This window comes from Salmo trutta, chromosome 16 (genome assembly GCF_901001165.1).
Source record: "Salmo trutta chromosome 16, fSalTru1.1, whole genome shotgun sequence".
Lineage (NCBI taxonomy): Eukaryota > Metazoa > Chordata > Actinopteri > Salmoniformes > Salmonidae > Salmo > Salmo trutta.
In genome coordinates this window covers 60,155,781-60,179,300 of record NC_042972.1, presented here as the reverse complement: position 1 = coordinate 60,179,300, position 23,520 = coordinate 60,155,781, and the positions used below count along the sequence as shown (strand labels likewise).

General features: G+C 43.1%; 1 protein-coding gene across 4 annotated transcripts in view; it reads left to right on the top strand.

Moving 5' to 3' along the window:
• The window catches only part of LOC115151124 (protein MTSS 2), a 147,320-nt gene that overhangs the window by 42,297 nt on the left and 81,503 nt on the right, over nucleotides 1-23,520 (top strand). For all 4 annotated transcript variants that reach the window (XM_029695135.1, XM_029695132.1, XM_029695133.1 and 1 more), the window contains one exon: nucleotides 11,906-11,990. In XM_029695135.1, the coding sequence (XP_029550995.1) occupies nucleotides 11,906-11,990 (85 nt within the window). The remainder of the gene's footprint in view (nucleotides 1-11,905; nucleotides 11,991-23,520) is intronic.

The following is a 23,520-nucleotide window of genomic DNA, read 5'->3' as shown; positions in this document are numbered from 1 at the left end:
ATTCTATTCTACTGTATCTTAGTCTATGCCTCTCTGACATTGTTCGTCCATTATTTGTATATTCTTAATTCCATTCCTTTACTTAGATTTGTGTGTATTGGGTATATGTTGTGAAATTGTCAGATATGACTTGTTAGATATTATTGTACTGGCGGCGCTAGAAACACGCATTTCACTACACCCACAAAAACATCTGCTCAACATGTGTATGTGACCAATAAAATTTGATTTGATTTGAGAGGCTTTTCAAACAAGGCTCTATGGAGGAAGGGATCAAACAGACAAAGTAACATAAAAAAGAGTGTGAAGATGTGAATCATCTGTGTATAAACGAGAGAAACCTGTTGAAATCCAATGTCAACATTTTAGATGAGTCATGCATTGAGAATTTCCACATTATTTAAATGAACATTTCGATGTTGAGCTAAAGGATGCTGATGGTAAAGAAGAACATATGGTGTTGTACGGTACCAACTGCAGTTTGTCTGTTTCTCCATCGCTTTCTACAGGTAGGCCTATGCACCACTACATTAGAACTAAACTAGAGGAAGAAGGAAGAACATGAAGTATCAGAATTGTCTGTTAGCATAAGATGTGTGCGATGATACACTGACTGATATTACTGACACTGTGACACTGTAGTACCCGAGTCTGCTACCTAGCTTAGTCAGTGTTCAGTGTGCACGTCACTCCCTAACCACCAGGCTAGCCTCTGCTCATCCTCAAACTTCAAACCCACACCAGGTGTATTCAGCAATTAAGGTATTTTTAAGTGTCAAATTCAAATGTTTGTTTCTCATTTGTTAATTTGCATCCTCTTATTATCTAGTACTGCGGTCTGAGGACTGGGTGCTCCCATACAATTGGTGAGGCGTACAGCTGTGCGATATAGACAAATCCTTATCACGATAAGTTGACTGAATTATCACTAACAATAAATATGTTAATGTACACCATTTACTTTTTAGTATTATCCTTGAAAGTACTAACTACTATTAATTTGAATGTCGTAGCTATCAATTGTCCTGTTAGCAATCGCCTATATTTGCAGATTTACATTTAAAATGTCACATTTCTCTAGTGTAGGCTACTTATTGTAATTATCAAGATCAGTCAAATGTCCTCTAAGTGGCTGGTTCTGTCATCAAAATCATTTTCGGTTTATCAGCTCAGCTCTAGTAACATGTTTCCGAGTGCAAAGCATTTCGGCCAAGTGCGAAATAAACCTGTGAACGGCGCTGTCACATTCGCACATACTTAGTTAATGAATGGGACACTGTTCACCCCACCGGAAACACACACACACACACGGGTATTTAGAGACCGTAGACTTGATGTGCAGAGAATGTGATGAGGCATTTGTAGGCCTATCTGTGTTTTGTTCTTATGCACCCCTCACTGTTTTGGGTAAAATGTCAGCATCGAATGTAGGCAGTTTGAAGTCCAGTGGCATCTCTGTTATGGCTATTGCAGAAGTCTGTCCGTTTCTGGTCTTCATTCAGTTGGTTCCTTAACCCTGAGTGAAGTTTTTACCTCAGCACTGTCCTACCAGCCAAAGCAGGCGTTTTGACTGCAGAGCTGGTTTGTCAAAATGTCTGCTTCTCCATTCAAGCAAGTGTCTTTTGTCATGCACGCCTTCAGTTTGATGGAACCGGATTACCTTGATGTGATTTCACAGAGCAAACTCTTTTCCCCAGCAATTAACTCATTTGCTCATGTCGTGCCAATGCCCAGTTTCACTCACTGACCTCTGTAAGAAATCCAATGTGATCTCCCAGACTTGAATAAAACACAGACTGAAGACCAGGGAATACTTAAGTGACTGTAGCAATACTGTCTCCCTCTGCTGGTGTTGATTTCTCTCAGCACTGATCCTTTTTTTCCAGGAGAGTTTCATTAAACAAACTATCAAAGTGCCACCTGTTGCAAACTGCATTGCCTTTTGTGGACCAAACCTGCAACACATGGTCTTAGGAGGATTTGAATGATAAGTAGGCCTGGTCAGAAGAAACATCCACGTTTGCGCTTGTTACAGGTTTTGTTTTTCCATTTGTTTTGAGTTTGGACTTTAGTACGTGTAGCTCGGAGGGTGCACTGATTGGTGTCACCTCGTTAGTCAACTTGTGAACTTGTGTCAACCTTCCCAAGTTCTCTCACGTCACGCCGCTCCTCCGCACATTCCACTGGCTTCCAGTTGAAGCTCGAATCTGCTACAAGACCATGGTGCTTGCCTACGGAGCTGTGAGTTGAACGGCACCTCCGTACCTTCTGGTTCTGATCAGGCCCTACACCCAAAGACGGGCACTGTGTTCATCCACCTCTGGCCTGCTGGCCCCCCTACCTCTGCGGAAGCACAGTTCCCGCTCAGCCCAGTCAAAACTGTTCGCTGCTCTGGCACCCCAATGGTGGAACAAGCTCCCTCACGACGCCAGGACAGCGGAGTCAATCACCACCTTCCATAGACACCTGAAACCCCACCTCTTTAAGGAATACCTGGGATAGGATATAGTAATCCTTCTAACCCCCCCCCCCCCCCCCCAAAAAAAAAGATATAGATGTACTACTGTAAAGTGGTTGTTCCACTGGATATCTTAAGGTGAATGCACCAATTTGTAAGTCGCTCTGGATAAAAGCGTCTGCTAAATGATGTAAATGTAATGTGTTAGACCTGTGCTAGTTGCCGTCTCATTAGTGGGAAGGGGTTTCACCTGTGCTGGCCCAGGTGCTATTTAAGTGGCTGGCCCAGTGCTCCAGTTGTCTTGATAGATGAGGAGGGTTAACACCTTTAGTTGTCTGGATAAATGAGGGTTAACACCTTTAGTTGTTTTGATAGATGAGGGGGGTTAACACCTTTAGTTGGCGCTCCCTATTTTTATTTATAGAGAAACAATCCTTTATTTGATTTTTGTTTTGCTCCAACTTTTTGGTTTGCCTCCTGTCCTTTAAGTTTGTTTTTCTTTAGTTTACCTCTTAGTGGGTGTCTTTTAGGTTCTAGTAGTTGTTGCTAGTCGACATTCAGTTGACACCCCAATGAGTGTCTTTCAGAACCCCTCATAAAACCCCACCTGGTTTGTTTGTTGGTCAGTGACTCTTTGTTAGTTCCCGCTTCTGTTTGAGCAACATTTTTGGTTTTCCTGCTGGGGAACATAACACGCTACTTTATCATACTGTTTGTCTGACGTAACAAATATCTCACAAGATCATAGAGTTCACGTGCACCCATTTGAACCTTTGCAACTGTTGCCAGCCTGCCTTGTTGTGGAAGTTGGTGTGTGTAAACTAAGGAGGGTCTGTGTGGTTGTCATAATCCATACCTCTCTGATGGGGCTGGCCAGTGGAGGCTGTGTGGAGGGCTACTAATTGCCTTAGTGAGCCAGCAAGAGGCCCAGGTGATCCAGCATTAGCGGGGATTAGAGTTGGGATGACTGGGACACATTCATACAGAGGACTATACACACCCCCAGGAAGAATTACCCTTTTTATAATTCTTTAAAAAAAATATATTCTGACAAGACTACTTGTACTTAGATATTCTATGACCATGTTTTGGAATGACGTAGAGTAAGACATTTGTGAAAATTCTATAGCAATATAGAGTGGGAAAACGGCCGTGCATTTGGAAAATTAATAGACACTGTGCTAAATAAAACCTAATAAAAACATCTGTCTTGTCCAAGACTGGTGTCTACGCAGACTGGTACGCCATAGCCAATCAGAGCTACAGTAGGCCTATATGCAAATAAGCCATTTGCTACACGGACGTGCCATCATTCACTTTGAACTGGACTGTGTGTTTACAGGCAGTAGCAACAGTGTGACTTTAGATAATTAGAATGTGTCTGCCAAAAGCCACAAAATGCACCTGAATGGATTCATGTAAATACCACTGGAGTCCTCTTACATTTGGGAATTTCACCGTAGTGAAGGGCATTCCGGCGCTCTTCAGTGAGCTGGCTCTTTTGGCTCCCAAACGGCTCTTTTAAAAAAAAATGTCTCTTGTATTTTTTCAAGTAAAACAGTTTGATAGTTTGACTATGATTTTGTTTTAACACCATTCTAATTAAATTATTAAATGAAATCATACTCTACCTTAACCACAATGTATTTAAAAATGCATTGGTTTGTTTTGAAAAAGAATGCTATTAAACATTTGCTTTTAAAGTATAACTTTTTAATGTATATAAACAAAGTGCATATAAATGTAACAATTCAAAACTAATACAATCTGAACAACATAATAGAATATTGCACCATATCAAAGAAAAATAAATGTGCAAAACTGCAGCATTCCAGCATTAAGACATTAAACTGGTCCCTCTCTTCTCTCCTTTATTGCCATGTTATAACCAGCAGCACACAGCAATGCTGACCACATTTTTCTTTTATGAGAGATTTACATTCAGAAATGCAAGCTGCCTCACTTTTGAGGGGCTGATGTGGTTTCTTCTCTCAGTAATTATTTGTCCCGTTTTTGAGAAGACCCTCTCAGAGGGAATGGATGTGGCTACTATGCAGAGCCTCCCTGTCATGACTTTAGTAAGCCGTGGGTAGACAGAGGCCTTGTTCTTCCACCAGCTCAGAGGATCTGCAGATCTTTGGAAAGGGGCTCCTCCAAATAGGATCGGACCTCCATTAAGGCATCTGCTGAGGGATTCCTTCGTGCTGTATCCCCACTTGCTCTCTCGTCAAACAGCATCCAGCAGACGTTTGTGGCACTACTACTGGTGCTTCTGTTCCATCTGATCCCTCTTCTTCCTGTTGCCCTGGTGCCTGAGCCAGCTGACTGCTGGGGCTGTCCCTCCCTCTTCTTTCTATTGCCCTGGTGCCTGAGCCAGCTGACTGCTGGGGGTGTCCCTCCCTGCTGCTCAAGTTATTATTTAAGAGCCTCAATTACTCTGGCATCACTGAAGGCTAACTTCTTAAACCTGGGGTCAAGTGTAGCGGTTTCTGATAGCACGTGATTATATTCCATGCTGTGGAACTTTCTGTCCATTGATGAACATAGGGTGTCCAACTCTGTCACATGTCCTGTGGTTGCATTTTCTTCTCTCTGGCTGTGATTCGCTGCAGACCCTTACACAGGAGTATCATTTTTGAGGCTGTCACATAGCTGAAAAGAGAACAGTAACTTATTAGTTCAGCTTCATGTTTTGTCTACTGATACTACGTTCTCATCTACTGCTCATATACATATATAATACTGGATTAAATAATGATGTAGTAATAACTGCTTACTGTACCTCTCTCCACTGATCTCCACAGTGACCTGCTCAAAGGGTTCCAGGACTCTGCACACCTCTACCACCACCTCCCATTCCTCTTGGGTCAGAGCATCAACAGGTGCATTAACAAAGGCCAGGGTAGAGATGATGGCATCCTTTGACTCAAGAAACCACTTCAACATATAAAATGTTGAATTCCACCTTATAGTGCAGTCTTGTTTAGGCTTCAGCTCAGGCATACCCATCTGGTGTTGTGTAGACTTTAGCTTTTCAGCACCTACTGTGCTCCTGTGGAAGTATTCCACAGCTGCTTTCACTTTCTCTACAGTGGGCTTCATCACATTCAGAGCATCTCTTACAATCAGGTTGATTGTGTGGGCAAGACATGGATGATGTGTCCATTTTAACATTCTCAACAGTTCCTCTGCCAAGTTCTCTGAGGTGTGTCTGTCGCTGAACTCAACGCAGTCCAGAAGACAACTAGATATAGAAAAATCTTCAATGAAGTGACATGTAACGGACATGTAAGAAATTCGACACTGTGCTCTAACATTGTCTACATTTTTAAAATGCATCCAAATGCTACTGTTTTCACAGCTGTCCTTCCGCTCTCTCCTTGGCTGCTAAGTGTGTGACTGTGAGTGAGTTGGCTCAGCCCTCCCCACGCATCTTTGGTTCATTGGTTGACACTGCGTGTCTGATTGACAGGAACAACCAGTGAGGCTGTTAGTCTGAGCAAACAGTCAGAACGAATGTGTGCGCTTGAGCATTTAGACCTATATTATTTAATTTCTTTTTTCGTTCTTTGAATTCGTTAATTCTGTTAGATTAAATCTTTTGATTATTCATATCTTATTTTTCAAATAATTGTATAAATAGATTTGGCTCTAATTATATGCCAGCCGGCTCACAACGTTCACCTACAACGTTCACCTGCATCCTAGTCCCAACCCATGTTTTGACAACTGAATGGGAACTTGCTTGCCTGCCCACCAATTTGATCGATGCCAAAACCATTTGATTGACACCTCAGATATGCTGACTGTTCAGCACAGCTAGTTAGCGAAGCGATTCAAATGTCTTGCTAGCTAACCAAATGAAACCTGCATCTCTAGCTGTAGCCAACAAAAAATGACATGACATCCCGCAACAACAACTTTCACAGTGCCATCCGTTTTGTCACCAAAGCCCCATATACTACCCACCACTGCGACCTGTACACTCTCGTTGGCTGGTCCTTGCTTCATACTCGTCGCCAAACCCACTGGCTCCAGGTCATCTACAAGACCCTGCTAGGTAAAGTTCCTCCTTATCGCAGCTCGCTGGTCACCATAGCAGCACCCACCTGTAGCACGTGCTCCAGCAGGTATATCTCTCTGGTCACCCCCAAAGCCAATTCCTCCTTCGGCCGTCTCTCCTTCCAGTTCTCTGCTGCCAATGATTGGAACGAACTACAAAAATCTCTGAAACTGGAAACACTTATCTCCCTCACTAACTTTAAGCACCAGCTGTCAGAGCAGCTCACAGATCATTGCACCTGTACATAGCCCATCTATAATTTAGCCCAAACAACTACCTTTCCCCTACTGTATTTATGTATTTATTTATTTTGCTCCTTTGACCCCATTATTTCTACTTTGCACTTTCTTCCACTGTAAATCTAACGTTCCAGTGTTTTACTTGCTATATTGTATTTACTTCGCCACTTTGGCCTTTTTTGCCTTTACCTCCCTTATCTCACCTCATTTGCTCACTTTGTATATAGACTTATTTTTCTACTATATTATTGACTGTATGTTTTACTCCATGTGTAACTCTGTTGTTGAATGTGTCAAACTGCTTGCTTTATCTTGGCCAGGTCGCAATTGTAAATGAGAACTTGTTCTCAAGTTGCCTACCTGGTTAAATAAAGGTGAAATAAATAAATAAACAGCTAGCTAGCTAACGTTCTTCTCTGTGTTTTTAGCTTACTAGATAAATAGCTAGCAACACAGTTACTCTAGCCCAGGGGTGTCCATATTGAAAAAACACAATGAATTCGCAGGCCAGATAGCCTTTGTTTTTACAAAAATATTTGCAACTGCGACCCAAACTGGCCATTGTTTTATTAGAAAAATGACTCTTTTTATAATGTTCACTTATGTACATAGGATGCTGTGTATGTAGCATTAACATATTAAAACAAAATAGACTAAAAATATTTGTCCATCCTTTGCTGCTATGCTTGCAGATGTGCATAATATGCTGCAACCCTAATCAAAAAGTATCCAAATAACATATTTTTTGTTGCACTGAATGGGTCACCGGTGCGGTTGAATGCAGCATTGCTGTATGGTGCTCTCTAAACGTGTTGTAGTTGCGTAGGCAGCCTAGGCTACTGCGCAAATATTTCTGCAGTAGGCCTACATGTTTCTCCTTTGCATGGTGTTTTTGTTTTTTGGTTATTCCTTGTAAAGCTTTAAAAACCAAAGCCAGACTGCAACGTTTTAGTAGCCTAACTAGCACTGTGGCATGTCTGTACACTTTCCTTCCGCTGCGCGCTGTAAACGGGACACATGAAAGCAGTGCAATTTAAGTTGAATTCACTGATGCGTGTGCCTCAGGCTGCAATTTCATAAAGTAGATGACTCAACTGTTGACTCATTTATACTAGCTCATGTGTGTCCTGTTCAGCCCACGGGCCTTGTTTGACACGTGTGCTAGCCTATTAGCCACGCTATGACAGACTTGTGATTATTGCCCTTGCTAATTTCATTGTATTCCCAGACTTTAATTAGTTGTTTGTTTTTGTTAAAAATATTGAATCATTGAAACTGAAACAGTGCCATCCCTATTGGGTGGAGGCAGCAATGAACCAGGCCAGCCGTATTTTTTGGAATAACGAGAAATGTGTTGGTGAATTATATTAATCATGCATTGAACTGCATCCATCTATTCTGCCTACAATACCTTACTGTATGTCATGGAATTCTGAGTCAAATGTAACCTATTTTTAAAACCTCGGAGGTTGGTTTTGATGCATAAACAGGGATTTTGATATTTTTTTACTGATATTATGATTGTCTGTTTGTTTCATATCTGCAAAGTAGTTAAAATGCTCTCCGTTCCCCTTTTAAAAGCAAATTCCACACCAAAACTGTCTTCTGGTATTTGTTTCATTAGTCCATTGTTGATATAGTCCCAAAATGTTTTGCATGTCAGCAATCAAGTTTTCAAAATGTATAACTTTCAAAATCCAAAAATACAGACAGTGTTCTATTTCTATGGACACAGTCCTGCCCAGGGGGTAGGGTGGAGGGAGGAATATCACTACTAGGGATTGTGGAGAATCTCTGTCCTTTTGCCCTGTCCCTCATCTCACTCACTCACTGTTTTCCTCTATCACAGAAAGGGGTATTATCTTCTCTTTCAACTTGGTGAGCTGGGCCGTCTCATAGGAAGTGCTCTGTATTCAGTGACAGGATGCTACAATGGCCTATTTGTTAGAGGCACAGGGCAAGGGCTCTGGGGTTTAGGGCTGGGCTGGATAAGCCACACTGGGTCCTGTGTGATTTCTCGCTCTATACATCACAACAGCCCCCTGCCGAAATAGATCTGGTGCTGTGAAATGTTTGATGTGCCATTTTACCCAATGTATTTTAAGTGCTGCAGGCGCACTGTCAGTGGAGTGCTTCCAGACTTATCTAGCCTGCAACAGTTGGGTTAGCAGGACCACATTTTATTTGCAGGATCCATTTGTCTGATTTCTTCAATGGATATCTTAGATAATGATGTCCAGAAAGTCTGGTAAGCTTGATATGACAAGCAATAGAAGTGAAAGTCTGTCACTCACTCAAGCCTCTTATTTTTCTTTGTTATGTAGCTGTCAAAAAAAACATCATATGGTTGATGGAGCTAATAGCTAATGAGTAGTCTAGAGGGGGACCTGATGCCGCTGCAATGAAAACTGACAACAGGGTTGCTTGCTTTCATCATTAAACTGGACTCATCCTAATGATGCAAAGAAGACATACTAGGTCATAATTTGATGTTCAATTTGCAGTGTGACGATTTATATCTCAGCAGTGGTTTAAGGAAATAGATTTTTGTTTGTCCCATAGGGCAGAATATACACTGAACAAAAATATAAACGTAAGATGTAAAGTGTCGGTCCCATGTTTAATGAGCTGAAATAAAATATCCCAGAAATGTTCCATAAGCACTAAAAGCTTATTTCTCTCAAATGTTGTGCACAATTTTGTTTATATCCCTGTTAGTAAGCATTTCTCTGCCAAGATAATCCTTCCACCTGACCGGTGTGGTATATCAAGAAGCTTATTAAATGGCATGATCATTACACAGGTGCACCTTGTGCTGGGGACAATGAAAGGCCACTCTAAAATGTGAAGTTTTGTCACACAACACAATGCCACAGATGTCTCAAATTTTGAGGTAGTGTGCAATTGGCAGAGATGTTGCCAGAGAATTGAATGTTAATTTCTCTGCCAAGAGAATTTGGCAGTACGTCCAATCGGCCTAATAATTGTAGACGATATTGAACCACCTCAGCCCAGGATCTCCATATCCAGCTTCTTCACCTGCGGGATTGTGTCATGCGCAAAGTAGATGTCCTAAACAACTTGCCAAAACTATAGTTTGTTAACAAGAAATTTGTGGAGTGGTTGAAAAACAAGTTTTAATGACTCCAACCTAAGTGTATGTAAACTTCCGACTTCAACTGTGTGTGTGTGTATATTTAGGCACATTTTCAAGTAAAATTGTAGCTCTTTAGAGCCCTGACATAAGTACCGTGAGGGAAAAAAGTATTTGATCCCCTGCTGATTTTGTACGTTTGCCCACTGACAAAGAAATGATCAGACTATAATTTTAATGGTAGGTTTGTTTGAACAGTGAGAGACAGAATAACAACAACAATCAAGAAAAACACATGTCAAAAATGTTATAAATTGATTTGCATTTTAATGAGGGAAATAAGTATTTGACCCCTCTGCAAAACATGACTTAGTACTTGGTGGCAAAACCCTTGTTGGCAATCAGAAGTCCGATTGTTTCTTGTAGTTGGCCACCAGGTTTACACACATCTCAGGAGGGATTTTGTCCCACTCCTCTTTGCAGATCTTCTCCAAGTCATTAAGGTTTCGAGGCTGACGTTTGGCAACTCGAACCTTCAGCTCAGATTTGACAGTACAAAGCCCCGTCCATCGTCCCTTTGATGCGGTGAAGTTGTCCTGTCCCCTTAGCTGAAAAACACCCCCAAAGCATAATGTTTCCACCTCCATGTTTGACGGTGGGGATGGTGTTCTTGGGGTCATAGGCAGCATTCCTCCTCCTCCAAACACGGCGAGTTGAGTTGATGCCAAAGAGCTCCATTTTGGTCTCATCTGACCACAATACTTTCACCCAGTTGTCCTCTGAATCATTCAGATGTTCATTGGCAAACTTCAGACGGGCATGTATATGTGCTTTCTTGAGCAGGGGGACCTTGCGGCTGCTGCAGGATTTCAGTCCCTCACGGCGTAGTGTGTTACCAATTGTTTTCTTGGTGACTATGGTCCCAGCTGCCTTGAGATCATTGACAAGATCCTTCCGTGTAGTTCTGGGCTGATTCCTCACCGTTCTCATGATCATTACAACTCCACGAGGTGAGATCTTGCATGGTGCCCCAGGTCGAGGGAGATTGACAGTCCTTTTGTGTTTCTTCCATTTGCGAATAATCGCACCAACTGTTGTCATCTTCTCACCAAGCTGCTTGGCGATGGTCTTGTAGCCCATTCCAGCCTTGTGTAGGTCTACAATCTTGTCCCTGACATCCTTGGAGAGCTCTTTGTTCTTGGCCATGGTGGAGAGTTTGGAATCTGATTGATTGCTTCTGTGGACAGGTGTCTTTTTTTATACAGGTAACAAGCTGAGATTAGGAGCACTCCCTTTAAGAGTGTGCTCCTAATCTCAGTTTGTTACCTGTATAAAAGACACCTGGGAGCCAGAAATCTTTCTGATTGAGAGGGGGTCAAATACTTACTTATTTCCCTCATTAAAATGCAAATCAATTTATAACATTTTTGAGATACGTTTTTCTGGATTTTTTTGTTCTTATTCTGTCTCTCACTGTTCAAATAAGCCTACCATTAAAATTATAGACTGATCATTTCTTTGTCAGTGGGCAAACGTACAAAATCAGCAGAGGATCAAATACTTTTTTTCCCTCACTGTATTTTTATACTCTTGCTACCATTCACTTTTCAGCTCTGTTTACAGTTAGATCCTATACCAGTCACTTATAAACCCACCTCAACCATTCTAGTACCCCTTCACATTGAATAAGGTACCTGTATATACTTGCATTCTCGTGTTTCTAAATCGCGTCGTAGTTCCTGTGTGGTTTTTATTTTTTATTATCACAGTATCTTTTATTTTTATTATCATCATCACTGCATTGTTGGGAAAGATCTCTCACTATACAGTTTTACACCTGTTGTATCCTGTGCACGTTGAAACTTGTGTTAAGTGTACTGCTTTTGTGAGACCATGATGGCATAGAAAAAGCTGTGGATTCTTCTTAAATGGGTTTGTCATTTGAGTCCATGCTTAACTTTCCTTGCTTCAACACACTTGTAATATGGCATTGTTGTTGTCAAGGTTTGTTAATTGATAGGTTTGTTGTCTTTTGTTCTATTGTTTTCCAGGGGCGACAAAAGAGATTGGCTCAGCCTTGACAAGAATGTGCATGAGGCACAGAAGCATTGAGTCCAAACTGAAGCTCTTCACCACGTAAGTGATGGAACTGTGAATCATGGTTTCTGGAAGACATTGATTGGATATGTTTAGCTTTTTCCCTAAGACTGTTGTAATACCCAATGTCATTGTTTCCTAATTGTTTGAGATCTTTCATATGCAGTTGGTGCATAATACTGCCATCATTTAACATTTCAGGCCAAATCAAATTTTATTTGTCACATGCTTCGTAGACAACAGCTGTAGACTAACAGTGAAATGCTTACTTACAGGTATTTTTCCAAAAATGCAGAGTTAAAGATAAAATAAAACGATTGAAATAGTGACAGTGAATAACAAATGTCAATAAAGAGTAAAGCTAACATTGCTATATATAGGGAGTATACAGTGCTGTGCAAAAGTATACATCCCCCTTGGTGTTTTTCCTATTTTGTTGCATTACAGCCTGTAATTTAATTGAAATTGATTTTCATTTGGATTTCATGTAATGGACATACACACAATAGTCCAAATTGGTGAAGTGAAAAAAATTACTTAAGTGGTGCGTGCATATGTATTCACCCGCTTTGCTATGAAGCCCCTAAATAAGATCTGGTGCAACCAGTTACCTTCAGAAGTCACAGAATGAGTTAGATTGCACACAGGTGGACTTTATTGAAGTGTCACGTGATTTGTCACAAGATCGCAGTTGAAGTCTGAAGTTTACATACACTTAGGTTGGAGTCATTAACTCGTTTTTCAACCACTTCACAAGTTTCTTGTTAGCAAACTATAGTTTTGGCAAGTCGATTAGGACATGTACTTTGTATGACACAAGTAATTTTTACAACAATTGTTTACAGACAGATTATTTCACTTATAATTCACTATCACAAGTCCAGTGGGTCAGAAGTGTACATGCACTAAGTTGACTGTGCCTTTAAACAGCTTGGAAAATTCCAGAAAATGATGTCATGGCTTTACAAGCTTCTGATAGGCTATGTCAATTGAGTCAATTGGAGGTGTACCTGTGGATGTATTTCAAGGCCTACCTTCACACTCAGTGCCTCTTTGCTTGACATCATGGGAAAATCAAAAGAAATCAACCAAGACCTCAGAAAAAAAATTGTAGACATCCACAAGTCTGGTTCATCCTTGGGAGCAATTTCAAAACGCCTGAAGGTACCACGTTCATCTGTACAAACAATAGTACGCAAGTATAAACACCATGGGACCACGCAGCCGTCATACCGCTCAGGAAGGAGACGCACTCTGTCTCCTGGAGATTAATGTACTTTGGTGCGAAAAGTGCAAATCAATCCCAGAACAGCAAAGGACCTTGTGAAGATGCTGGAGGAAACAGGTACAAAAGTATCTATATCCACAGTAAAACGAGTCCTAATTCTACATAACCTGAAATGCCGCTCAGCAGAGAAGAAGCCAACGCTCCAAAAACCCCATTTAAAAAGCCAGAATAAGGTTTTCAACTGCACATGGGGCCAAAGATCATATTTTTTGTAGAAATGTCCTCTGGTCTGAAAAAATAGAACTGTTTGGCCATAATGACCATCGTTATGTTTGGAGGAAAAAGGGGGATGTCCTATCTTCCGGATGCTGGAGTGAGTAGTCGTGCTGTACTTCGCTCCGCAGGTAATATCACATTTCATTTCATTACATTACAACGATCTGATTAGTGTAATGTTAGCTAGTTAGCTACATAGTTGTCTTTGCATCAAGGATAAAGGTGTAGGTGTAGCTTTGAGAAACTAACAAGGTTAGCTAGCCAGCTAGCCAGCTGTATTCGTTCGTTCGTGCCGTTTTCCAAACGGCGTCAACATCACAACACCACAGCCACTGCTAGCTAGCCAACTTTACCAACTAGCAGTACTGTAGAAACTAAATACATTACAACGGAATGATTTGATTAGTGTAACGTTAGCTAGCTACATAGTTGTCTTTGTATCAAAGTTAAAGGTAAATGCAGCCATTGCTAGCTAGCCAACTCTACCAGCTAGCAGTACTGTATCATTTTTAGTCAATAAGATTTTTGCAACGTAAGCTTTCGAGTTGTGTAGTCCACTTGTGTAGCTAGCAGGACTGACTTTGTGTTAGCTAGCCAACGTTTAATTACTTCTGTGTTATGAAAGGAACTAGACACGGACACGAATGATCCATTGGTAGTTTGTTGTAACCAAGTATTGGTGCTAACCGTGTGTTATTGGATGCTAGCATGCTAGTTAGCTACAGCGTCATGAGACACGGTGCACTGGGTGGGTTTCACGGAAGAATACTGTACCAAGTTATCTAGCTGAATAAACTAAGTTTGAGCCTATTCCTGGATACATTGAACCACTGTAGTTTACATCAATTATAATTTCTAAGTGGAAGTTGGAATAGTTATATTTGAGTGTTTAAGCGAATGGTTAGTGAGGGAGGCCCTGCTCTCTCGCTTCCCCAGTTGTTTAGTTAATTTTCATTCCAATCTCCTTTACATTAGCGTAGCCTCTCCTGTAGCCTGTCAACTATGTGTCTGTATATCCCTGTTCTCTTCTCGCTGCACAGGCCGCACAAACGCTTCACACCGCATGGCCGCTGCCACTCTAACCTGGTGGTCCCAGCTCGCACGACCCACGTCATCTCTCCCAAGTGGACATTCTCTCTTTCTCCCCTGACCCATCTGTCTATCTCCTCCTTTGAATTCCATGCTGTCACAGTCACTAGCCCATTCAAGCTTAACATCCTTATCATTTATCACCCTCCAGGTTCCCTTGGAGAGTTCATCAATGAGCTTGACTCCTTGATAAGTTCCTTTCCTGAGGATGGCTTACCCCTCACAGTTCTGGGTGACTTTAACCTCCCTACGTCTACCTTTGACTCATTTCTCTCTGCCTCCTTCTTTCCACTCCTCTTTTGGCCTCACCCTCTCACCGTCCCCCCTACTCACAAGGCAGGCAATATGCTTGACCTCATCTTTACTAGATGCTGTTCTAATACTAATCTCATTGCAACTCCCCTCCAAGTCTCCGACCACTACCTTGTATCCTTTTCCCTCTCGCTCTCCTCCAACACTACTCACTCTGCCCCTACTCAGATGGTATTGTGCCGTCGCAACCTTCGCTCTCTCTCTCCTGCTACTCTCTCCTCTTCCATCCTATCATCTCTTCCCTCTACTCAATCCTTCTCCAACCAATCTCCTGATTCTGCCTCCTCAAACCTCCTCTCCTCCCTTTCTGCATCCTTTGACTCTCTATGTCCCCTATCCTCCCGGCCGGCTCGGTCCTCCCCTCCTGATCCATGGCTTGACGACTCGTTGCGAGCTCACAGAACAGGGCTCCGGGCAGCCGAGCGAAAATGGAGGAAAACTAGCCTCCCTGCGGACCTGGCATCTTTTCACTCCCTCCTCTCCACATTTTCTTCCTCTGTTTCTGCTGCTAAAGCCACTTTCTACCACTCTAAATTCCAAGCATCTGCCTCTAACCCTAGGAAGCTCTTTGCCACCTTCTCCTCCCTCCTGAATCCTCCTCCCCCTCCCCCCCTCCTCCCTCTCTGCGGATTACTTTGTCAACCATTTTGAAAAGGTTGACGACATCCGATCCTCGTTTGTTAAGTCAAACGACACCGCTGGTCCTGCTCACATTGCCCTACCCTATGCTTTGACCTCTTTCTCCCCTCTCTCTCCAGATGAAATCTTGCGACTTGTGACTGCCGGCCGCCCGAACAACCTGCCCGCTTGACCCTATCCCCTGCTCTCTTCTCCAGACCATTTCCGGAGACCTTCTCCCTTACCTCACCTCGCTCATCAACTCATCCTTGACCGCTGGCTACGTCCCTTCCGTCTTCAAGAGAGCGAGAGTTGCACCCCTTCTCAAAAAACCTACATTCCATCCCTCCGATGTCAACAACTACAGACCAGTATCCCTTCTTTCTTTTCTCTCCAAAACTCTTGAGCGTGCCATCCTTGGCCAGCTCGCTTGCTATCTCTCTCAGAATGACCTTCTTGATCCAAATCAGTCAGGTTTCAAGACTGCTCATTCAACTGAGACTGCTCTTCTCTGTGTCACGGAGGCTCTCCGCACTGCTAAAGCTAACTCTTTCTCCTCTGCTCTTATCCTTCTAGACCTATCTGCTGCCTTTGATACTATGAACCATCAGATCCTCCTCTCCACCCTCTCCGAGTTGGGCATCTCTGGCGCGGCTCACTCTTGGATTGCGTCCTACCTGACAGGTTGCTCCTACCAGGTGGCGTGGCGAGAATCCGTCTCCGCACCACGTGCTCTCAACACTGGTGTCCCCCATGGCTCAGTTCTAGGCCCTCTCCTATTCTCGCTATACACCAAGTCACTTGGCTCTGTCATATCCTCACATGGTCTCTCCTATCATTGCTACGCAGACGACACACAATCTTCTCCTTTCCCCCATCTGATAACCAGGTGCGAATCGCATCTCTGCATGTCTGGCAGACATATCAGTGTGGATGACGGATCACCACCTCAAGCTGAACCTCGGCAAGACGGAGCTGCTCTTCCTCCCGGGGAAGGACTGCCCGTTCCATGATCTCGCCATCACGGTTGACAACTCCATTGTGTCCTCCTCCCAGAGTGCTAAGAGCCTTGGCGTGACCCTGGACAACACCCTGTCGTTCTCCGCTAACATCAAGGCGGTGACCCGATCCTGTAGGTTCATGCTCTACAACATTCGCAAAGTACGACCCTGCCTGACACAGGAAGCGGCGCAGGTCCTAATCCAGGCACTTGTCATCTCCCGTCTGGATTACTGCAACTCGCTGTTGGCGGGGCTCCCTGCCTGTGCCATTAAACCCCTACAACTCATCCAGAACGCCGCAGCCCGTCTGGTGTTCAACCTTCCCAAGTTCTCTCACGTCACCCCGCTCCTCCGCACACTCCACTGGCTTCCAGTTGAAGCTCGCATCTGCTACAAGACCATGGTGCTTGCCTACGGAGCTGTGAGGGGAACAGCACCTCCGTACCTTCAGGCTCTGATCAGTCCCTACACCCAAAAAAGGGCACTGCGTTCATCCACCTCTGGCCTGCTCGCCTCCCTACCTCTGCGGAAGCACAGTTCCCGCTCAGCCCAGTCAAAACTGTTCGCTGCTCTGGCACCCCAATGGTGGAACAAGCTCCCTCACGACACCAGGACAGCGGAGTCAATCACCACCTTCCGGAGACACCTGAAACCCCACCTCTTTAAGGAATACCTGGGATAGGATTAAGTAATCCTTCTAACCCCCCCCCCCCCCCCCCCCAAAAAAGATAGATGTACTATTGTAAAGTGGTTGTTCCACTGGATATCATAAGGTGAATGCACCAATTTGTAAGTCGCTTTGGATAAGAGCGTCTGCTAAATGACGTAAATGTAATGTAAATGGGATGCTTGCAAGCTGAAGAACACCATCCCAACCGTGAAGCACGGGGGTGGCAGCATCATTTTGTGGGGGTGCTCTGCTGCAGGACGGATTGGTGCACTTCACAAAATAGATGGCATCATGAGGTAGAAAATTGTGGATATATTGAAGAAATATCAGTCAGGAAGTTAAAGCTTGGTCGCAAATGGGTCTTCCAAATGGACAATCACCGCAAGCATACTTCCAAAGTTGTGGCAAAATGGCTTAAGGACAACAAAGTCAAGGTATTGGAGTGGCCATCACAAAGCCCTGACCTCAATCCCAAAGAAAATGTTTGTGCTGAACTGAAGAAGCGTGTGTGAGCAAGGAGGCCTACAAAGCTGACTCCGTTACACCAGCTCTGTCAGGAGGAATGGGCCAAAATTCACCCAACTTATTGTGGGAAGCTTGTGGAAGGCTAGCCAAAAAGTTTGACCCAAGTTAAACGCAATGTTACCAAATACTAATTGAGTGTATGTAAACTTTTGACCCACTGGGAATGTGATGAAAGAAATAAAAGCTGAAATAAGTCATTCTCTCTACTATTATTCTGACATATCACATTCTTAAAATAAAGTGGTGATCCTAACTGACCTAAAACAGGGAATTTTTATTTTGATTAAATGTCATGATTTGTGAAACTGTGTTTTAATGTATTTGTCTAAGGTATATGTAAACGTCCAACTTCAACTGTATACACCTGTTCTGAAATGCCCCAGAGTCTGCAACACCACTAAGCAAGGGGCACCACCAAGCAAGCAGCACCATGAAGACCAAGGAGCTCTCCAGACTGGTCCGGGACAAGGTTGTGGAGAAGTATAGGTCATGGTTGGGTTATTAAAAAAATATCAGCATCTTTTATCATCCCACTGAGCACCATTAAATCCATTATTAATAAATGAAAGAATATGGCAACACAACAAATGTGCTAAAAAAGGGCCACCCACAAACTTCCAGACCAGACAATGAGGGCATTAATCAGAGATGCAACAAAGAGACCAAAAATAACCCTGAAGGAGCTGCAACGCGCCACAGCGGCGATTGGAGTTTCTGTCCATAGGGCCACTATAAGCCGTACACTCCACAGAGCTGGGCTTTACGGAAGAGTGGCCAGAAAAAAGCCATTGCTTTAAGAAAAAAAGAAGCGAACATGTTTGGTGTTCGCCAAAAGGCATGTGGGAGACTACCCAACCCTATGGAAGAAGGTATTCTGGTCAGATGAGACTAAAATGTATATTTTTGGCCATCAAGGAAAACGCTATGTCTGGAGCAAACCCAACACCTCTCATCACCCTGAGAACACCATCCCCACATTGAAGCACGGTGGTGGCAGCATCATGCTGTGGGCATGTTTTTCATCGGCAGGGACTGGGAAACTGGTCAGAATGGTGGATGGCGCTAAATACAGGGAAGTTCTTGAGGGAAACCTGTTTCATTTTTCCAGAGATTTGAGACTGGGACAGAGGTTTACTTTCCAGCAGGACAATGACCCTAAGCATTCTGCTAAAGCAAAACTCGAGTGGTTTAAGGGGAAACATTTAAATGTCTTGGAATGGCCTAGTCAAAGCCCAGACATCAATCCAATAAAGAATCTGTGGTATGACTTAAAATTGCTGTACATCAGCAGAACCCATCCAACTTGAAGGATCTGGAGCATTTTTGTCTTGAAGATTGGGCAAAAATCCCAGTGGCAAGATGTGCCAAGCTTATAGAGACATACCTCAAGAGACATGCAGCTGCAAAAGGTGTCTCTACAAAGTATTGACTTTGGGGGGGTGAATTGTTATGCACACTCAAGTTTTCAGTTTTGTCTTGTTTGTTTGATTCACAATAATAAAAAAAATGTTGCGTCTTCAAAGTGGTAGGCATGTTGTGTAAATCAAATGATTCAACCCCCCCCCCCCCCCCCAAAAAAAAAATCTATTTTAATTTCAGGTTGTAAGGCAACAAAATAGGAAGAATGCCAAGGGGGGTGAATATTTTCGCAAGCCACTGTAGAAATAACATTACTTTGTACAGTGCATTCAGGAAGAATGGACCCCTTAAATTTTCACACATTTTGTTACGTTACAGCCTTATTTTCAAATGGATTCAATATTTTGTTTTCATCATCAGTCTACACACAATACCCCATAATGACAAAGCAAAAACAGGTTTTTAGACATTTTAGCAAATGTATTAAACATAGAAAACTGAAATATCACACATTACATACAGTACCAGTCAAAGGTTTAGACACACCTACTCATTCCAGGGTTTTTCTTTATTTGTTTATTTACTGTTTTCTACATTGTCGAATAATAGTGAAGACATCTCAACTATGAAATTACACACATTGAATAATTTAGTATCCAAAAAAGTGTTTAACAAATCAAAATATATTTGAGATTCTTCAAAGTAGTCACCCTTTGCCTTGATGACAGCTTTGTACACTGTTGGCATTCTCTCAACCAGCTTCATGAGGTAGTCGCCTGCTATGCATTTCAATTAACAGGTGTGCCTTGTTAAAAGTTAATTTGTGGAATTTCTTTCCTTAATGCATTTGAGCCAATCAGTTGTGTTGTGACAAGGTAGGGGTGGTACACAGAAGATAGCCCTATTTGGTAAAAGACCAAGTCCATATTATGGTAAGAACAGCTCAAATAAGCAAAGAGAAACGACAGGCCATCATTACTTTAAGACATGAAGGTCAGTCAGTCCGGAAAATGTCAAGAACTTTGAACGTTTCTCAAAGTGCAGTCGCATAAACCATCAAGCACTATGATGAAACTGGTTCTCTTGAAGACTGCCACATGCAAGGAAGACCCAGAGTTACCTCTGCTGGAGAGGATACGTTCATTAGAGTTAAAGGCACCTCAGATTGCAGCCCAAATAAATGCTTCACAGAGTTCAAGTAACACACGTCATCATCAACTGTTCAGAGGAGAATGCGTGAATCAGGCCTTCATGGTCGAATTGCTGCAAAGAAACCACTACTAAAGAACACCAATAATAAGAAGAGACTTGCTTGGGCCAAGAAACACAAGCAATGGACATTAGACAGGTGGAAATCTGTCCTTTGGTCTGATTAGTCCAAATTTGATGTTCCAACTGCAGTGTCTTTGTGAGACGCACTGTAGGTGAACGGATGATCTCCGCTTGTGTGGTTCCCACCGTGAAGCATGGAGGAGGATGTGTGATGGTGTGGGGCTGCTTTGCTGGTGACACTGTAAAAAAAAAAAAATATTCAAGGCATATTTAACCAGCATGGCTACCACAGCATTCTGCAGCGATATGCCATCCGATTTGGTTTGGGCTTAGTCCCACTATCATTTGTTTTTCATCAAGACAATGACCCAAAACACACCTCCAGGCTGTGTAAGGGCTATTTGACCAAGAAGAAGATTGATGGAGTGCTGCATCAGATGACCTTGCCTCCACAATCACCCGACCTCAAGCCAATTGAGGTGGTTTGGGATGAGTTGGGACCGCAGACGGAAGGAAAAGCAGCCAACAAGTGCTCAGCATGTGCTCAAACTCCTTCAAGACAGTTGGAAAAGCATTCCAGGTGAAGCTGGTTGAGAGAATGCCAAGAGTTTCAAAGCTGTCATCAAGGCAAAGGGTAGCTACTTTGTAGAAAAACAAAACAAAAATGTTATGTTTTTTTAACACTTTTTTGCTTACTACATGATTCCATATGTGTTATTTAATAGTTTTGAGGTCTTCACTATTATTCTATTAATGTAGAAAATAGTAAAAATAAAGAAAAACCCTTGAATGAGTAGGTGTGTCCAAACTTTTGACTGGTACTGTAAGTATTCAGACCCTTTATTCAGTACTTTGTTGAAGCACTTTTGACAGTGATTATAGCCTCGAGTCTTCTTGGGTATGACACTGCAATTTTGGCACACCTGTATTTGTTGAGTTTCTCCCATTGTTCCCTGCAGATCCTCTCAAGCTCTGTCAGGTTGGAGGGGGAGCGCTGCTGCACAGCTATTTTCAGGTCCCTCCAGAGATGTTCAATCGGCTTCAAGTCCGGGCTCTGGCTGGGCCACTCAAGGACATTCAGAGACCTGTCCCGAAGCCACTCATGCGTTGTCTTGGCTGTGGGCTTAGGGTCGTTGTCCTGTTGGAAGGTGAACCTTTGCCCCAGTCTGAGGATCTCTCTGTGCTTTGTGCCATTCATCTGTGCCTTCATTCTGACTAGTCTCCCAGTCCCTATCCCTGAAAAAAATCCCCACGGCATGATGCTGCCGCCATTATGCTTCACCGTAGGGATGGTGCCAGGTTTCCTCCAGATGTGACACTATGCATTCAGGCCAAAGAGCTCAATCTTGGTTTCATCAGATCAGAGAATCTTGTTTTTCATGGTCTGAGAGTCTTTAGGTGCCTTTTGGCAAGCTCCAAGTGGGCTGCCATGTGCCTTTTACTGAAGATTGGCTTCCGTCTGGCCACTCTACCATAAAGGCCTGATTGGTGGAGTTCTGCAGAGATGGTTGCCCTTCTGGAAGGTTCTCCCATCTCCACAGAGGAACTCTAGAGCTCTGTCTGAGTGACCATCACGTTCTTGGTCACCTCCCTGACCAAGGCCCTTCTTCCCCGATTGCTCAGTTTGGCCGGGTGTCCAGGTCTAGGAAGAGTCTTGGTGGTTCCTAACTTCTTCCATTTAAGAATGATGGAGGCCACTGTGTTCTTGGGGACCTTCAATGATGCAGAAATGTCTTTGTACCCTTTCCCAGATTTGTGCCTCGACACAATTTTGTCTTGGAGCGCTATGGACTATTTATTCGACCTCATGGCTTGGTTTTGTTCTGACATGCACTGTCAACTGTTGGGCCTTATATAGACAGGTGTCTGCTTTCCAAATCATGTCCAATCAAATGAATTTACCACAGGTGGATTCCAATCAAATTGTAGAAACATCAAGGATGATCAATGCGAACAGGATACACATGAGCTCAATTTTGAGTCTCAGCAAATTGTCTTAATACTATGTAAATAGTATTTGTTTTTTATTTTGAATACATTTGCAAAAATGTCAACTTTTTTCACTTTGTCATTATGGGGTAATGTGTGTACATTGCTGAGGGCTTTTTATTTGGTCCATTTTAGAGTAAGGCTGTAACGTAACAAAATGTTAAATGTCAAGGGGTCTGAATACTTTCCGAATACACTGTACAGGGAGTACCAGTACCGAGTCGATGTGCAGGGGTATGAGGTAATTGAGGTAACTACATTATTTATGTACAAAAGTCTGTGGACACCCCTTCAAATTTGTGGATTTGGCTATTTCAGCTATACCAGTTGCTTATAGGTGTATAAAATCAAGCACACAGCCATGCAATCTCCATAGACAAACATTGGCAGTAGAATGGCCTTACTGAAGAGCTCAGTGACTTTCAATGTGACACCATCATAGTATGCACATTTCCAACAAGTCAGTTTGTGAAATTTCTGCCTAGCTGCCCCGGTCAACTGTAAGTGCTGTTAATGTGAAGTGGAAACGTCTAGAAGCAACAACGGATCAGCCGTGACGTGGTAGGCCACACAAGCTCACAGAACGGGACTGCCGAGTGTGGAAGAGCGTAGCGTGTAACAATCGTCTGTCCTCGGATGCAACACTCACTACCGAGTTACCAAACTGCCTCTGGAAACAACGTCAGCACAATAACTTCGTCAGGAGCTTCATGATAGGGGTTTCCGTGTCTGAGCAGCCCCACACAGCCTATGAACGCCATGCGCAAAGCCAAGCGTCGGTTGGAGTGGTGTAAAGCTTGCCGCCATTGGACTCTGGAACAGTGGAAACACATTCTCTAGAGTGATGAATCACGCTTCACCATCTGGCAGTCCGACGGACAATCTGATTTGGCAGATGCCAGGATAATGCTACGTGCCTGAATGCATAGTGCCAACTCTAAAGTTTGGTGGAGAAGGAATAATGGCCTGGGGTTGTTTCTCATGGTTGGGGTTAGGCCCGCTAGTTCCAGTGAATTCTACAGCATACAATGCCATTCTAGACGTTTCTGTGCTTCCAACATTGTGGCAACAGTTAGGGGAAGGCTCTTCCTGTTTCAGCTTGACAATGCCCCCGTGCACAAAGCTCAGTCCATATAGAAATGGTTTGTCTAGATTGGTGTAGAAGAACTTGACTGGCCTGCACAGAGCCCTGACCTCAACCCCATCGAACACCTTTGGGATGAATTGGAA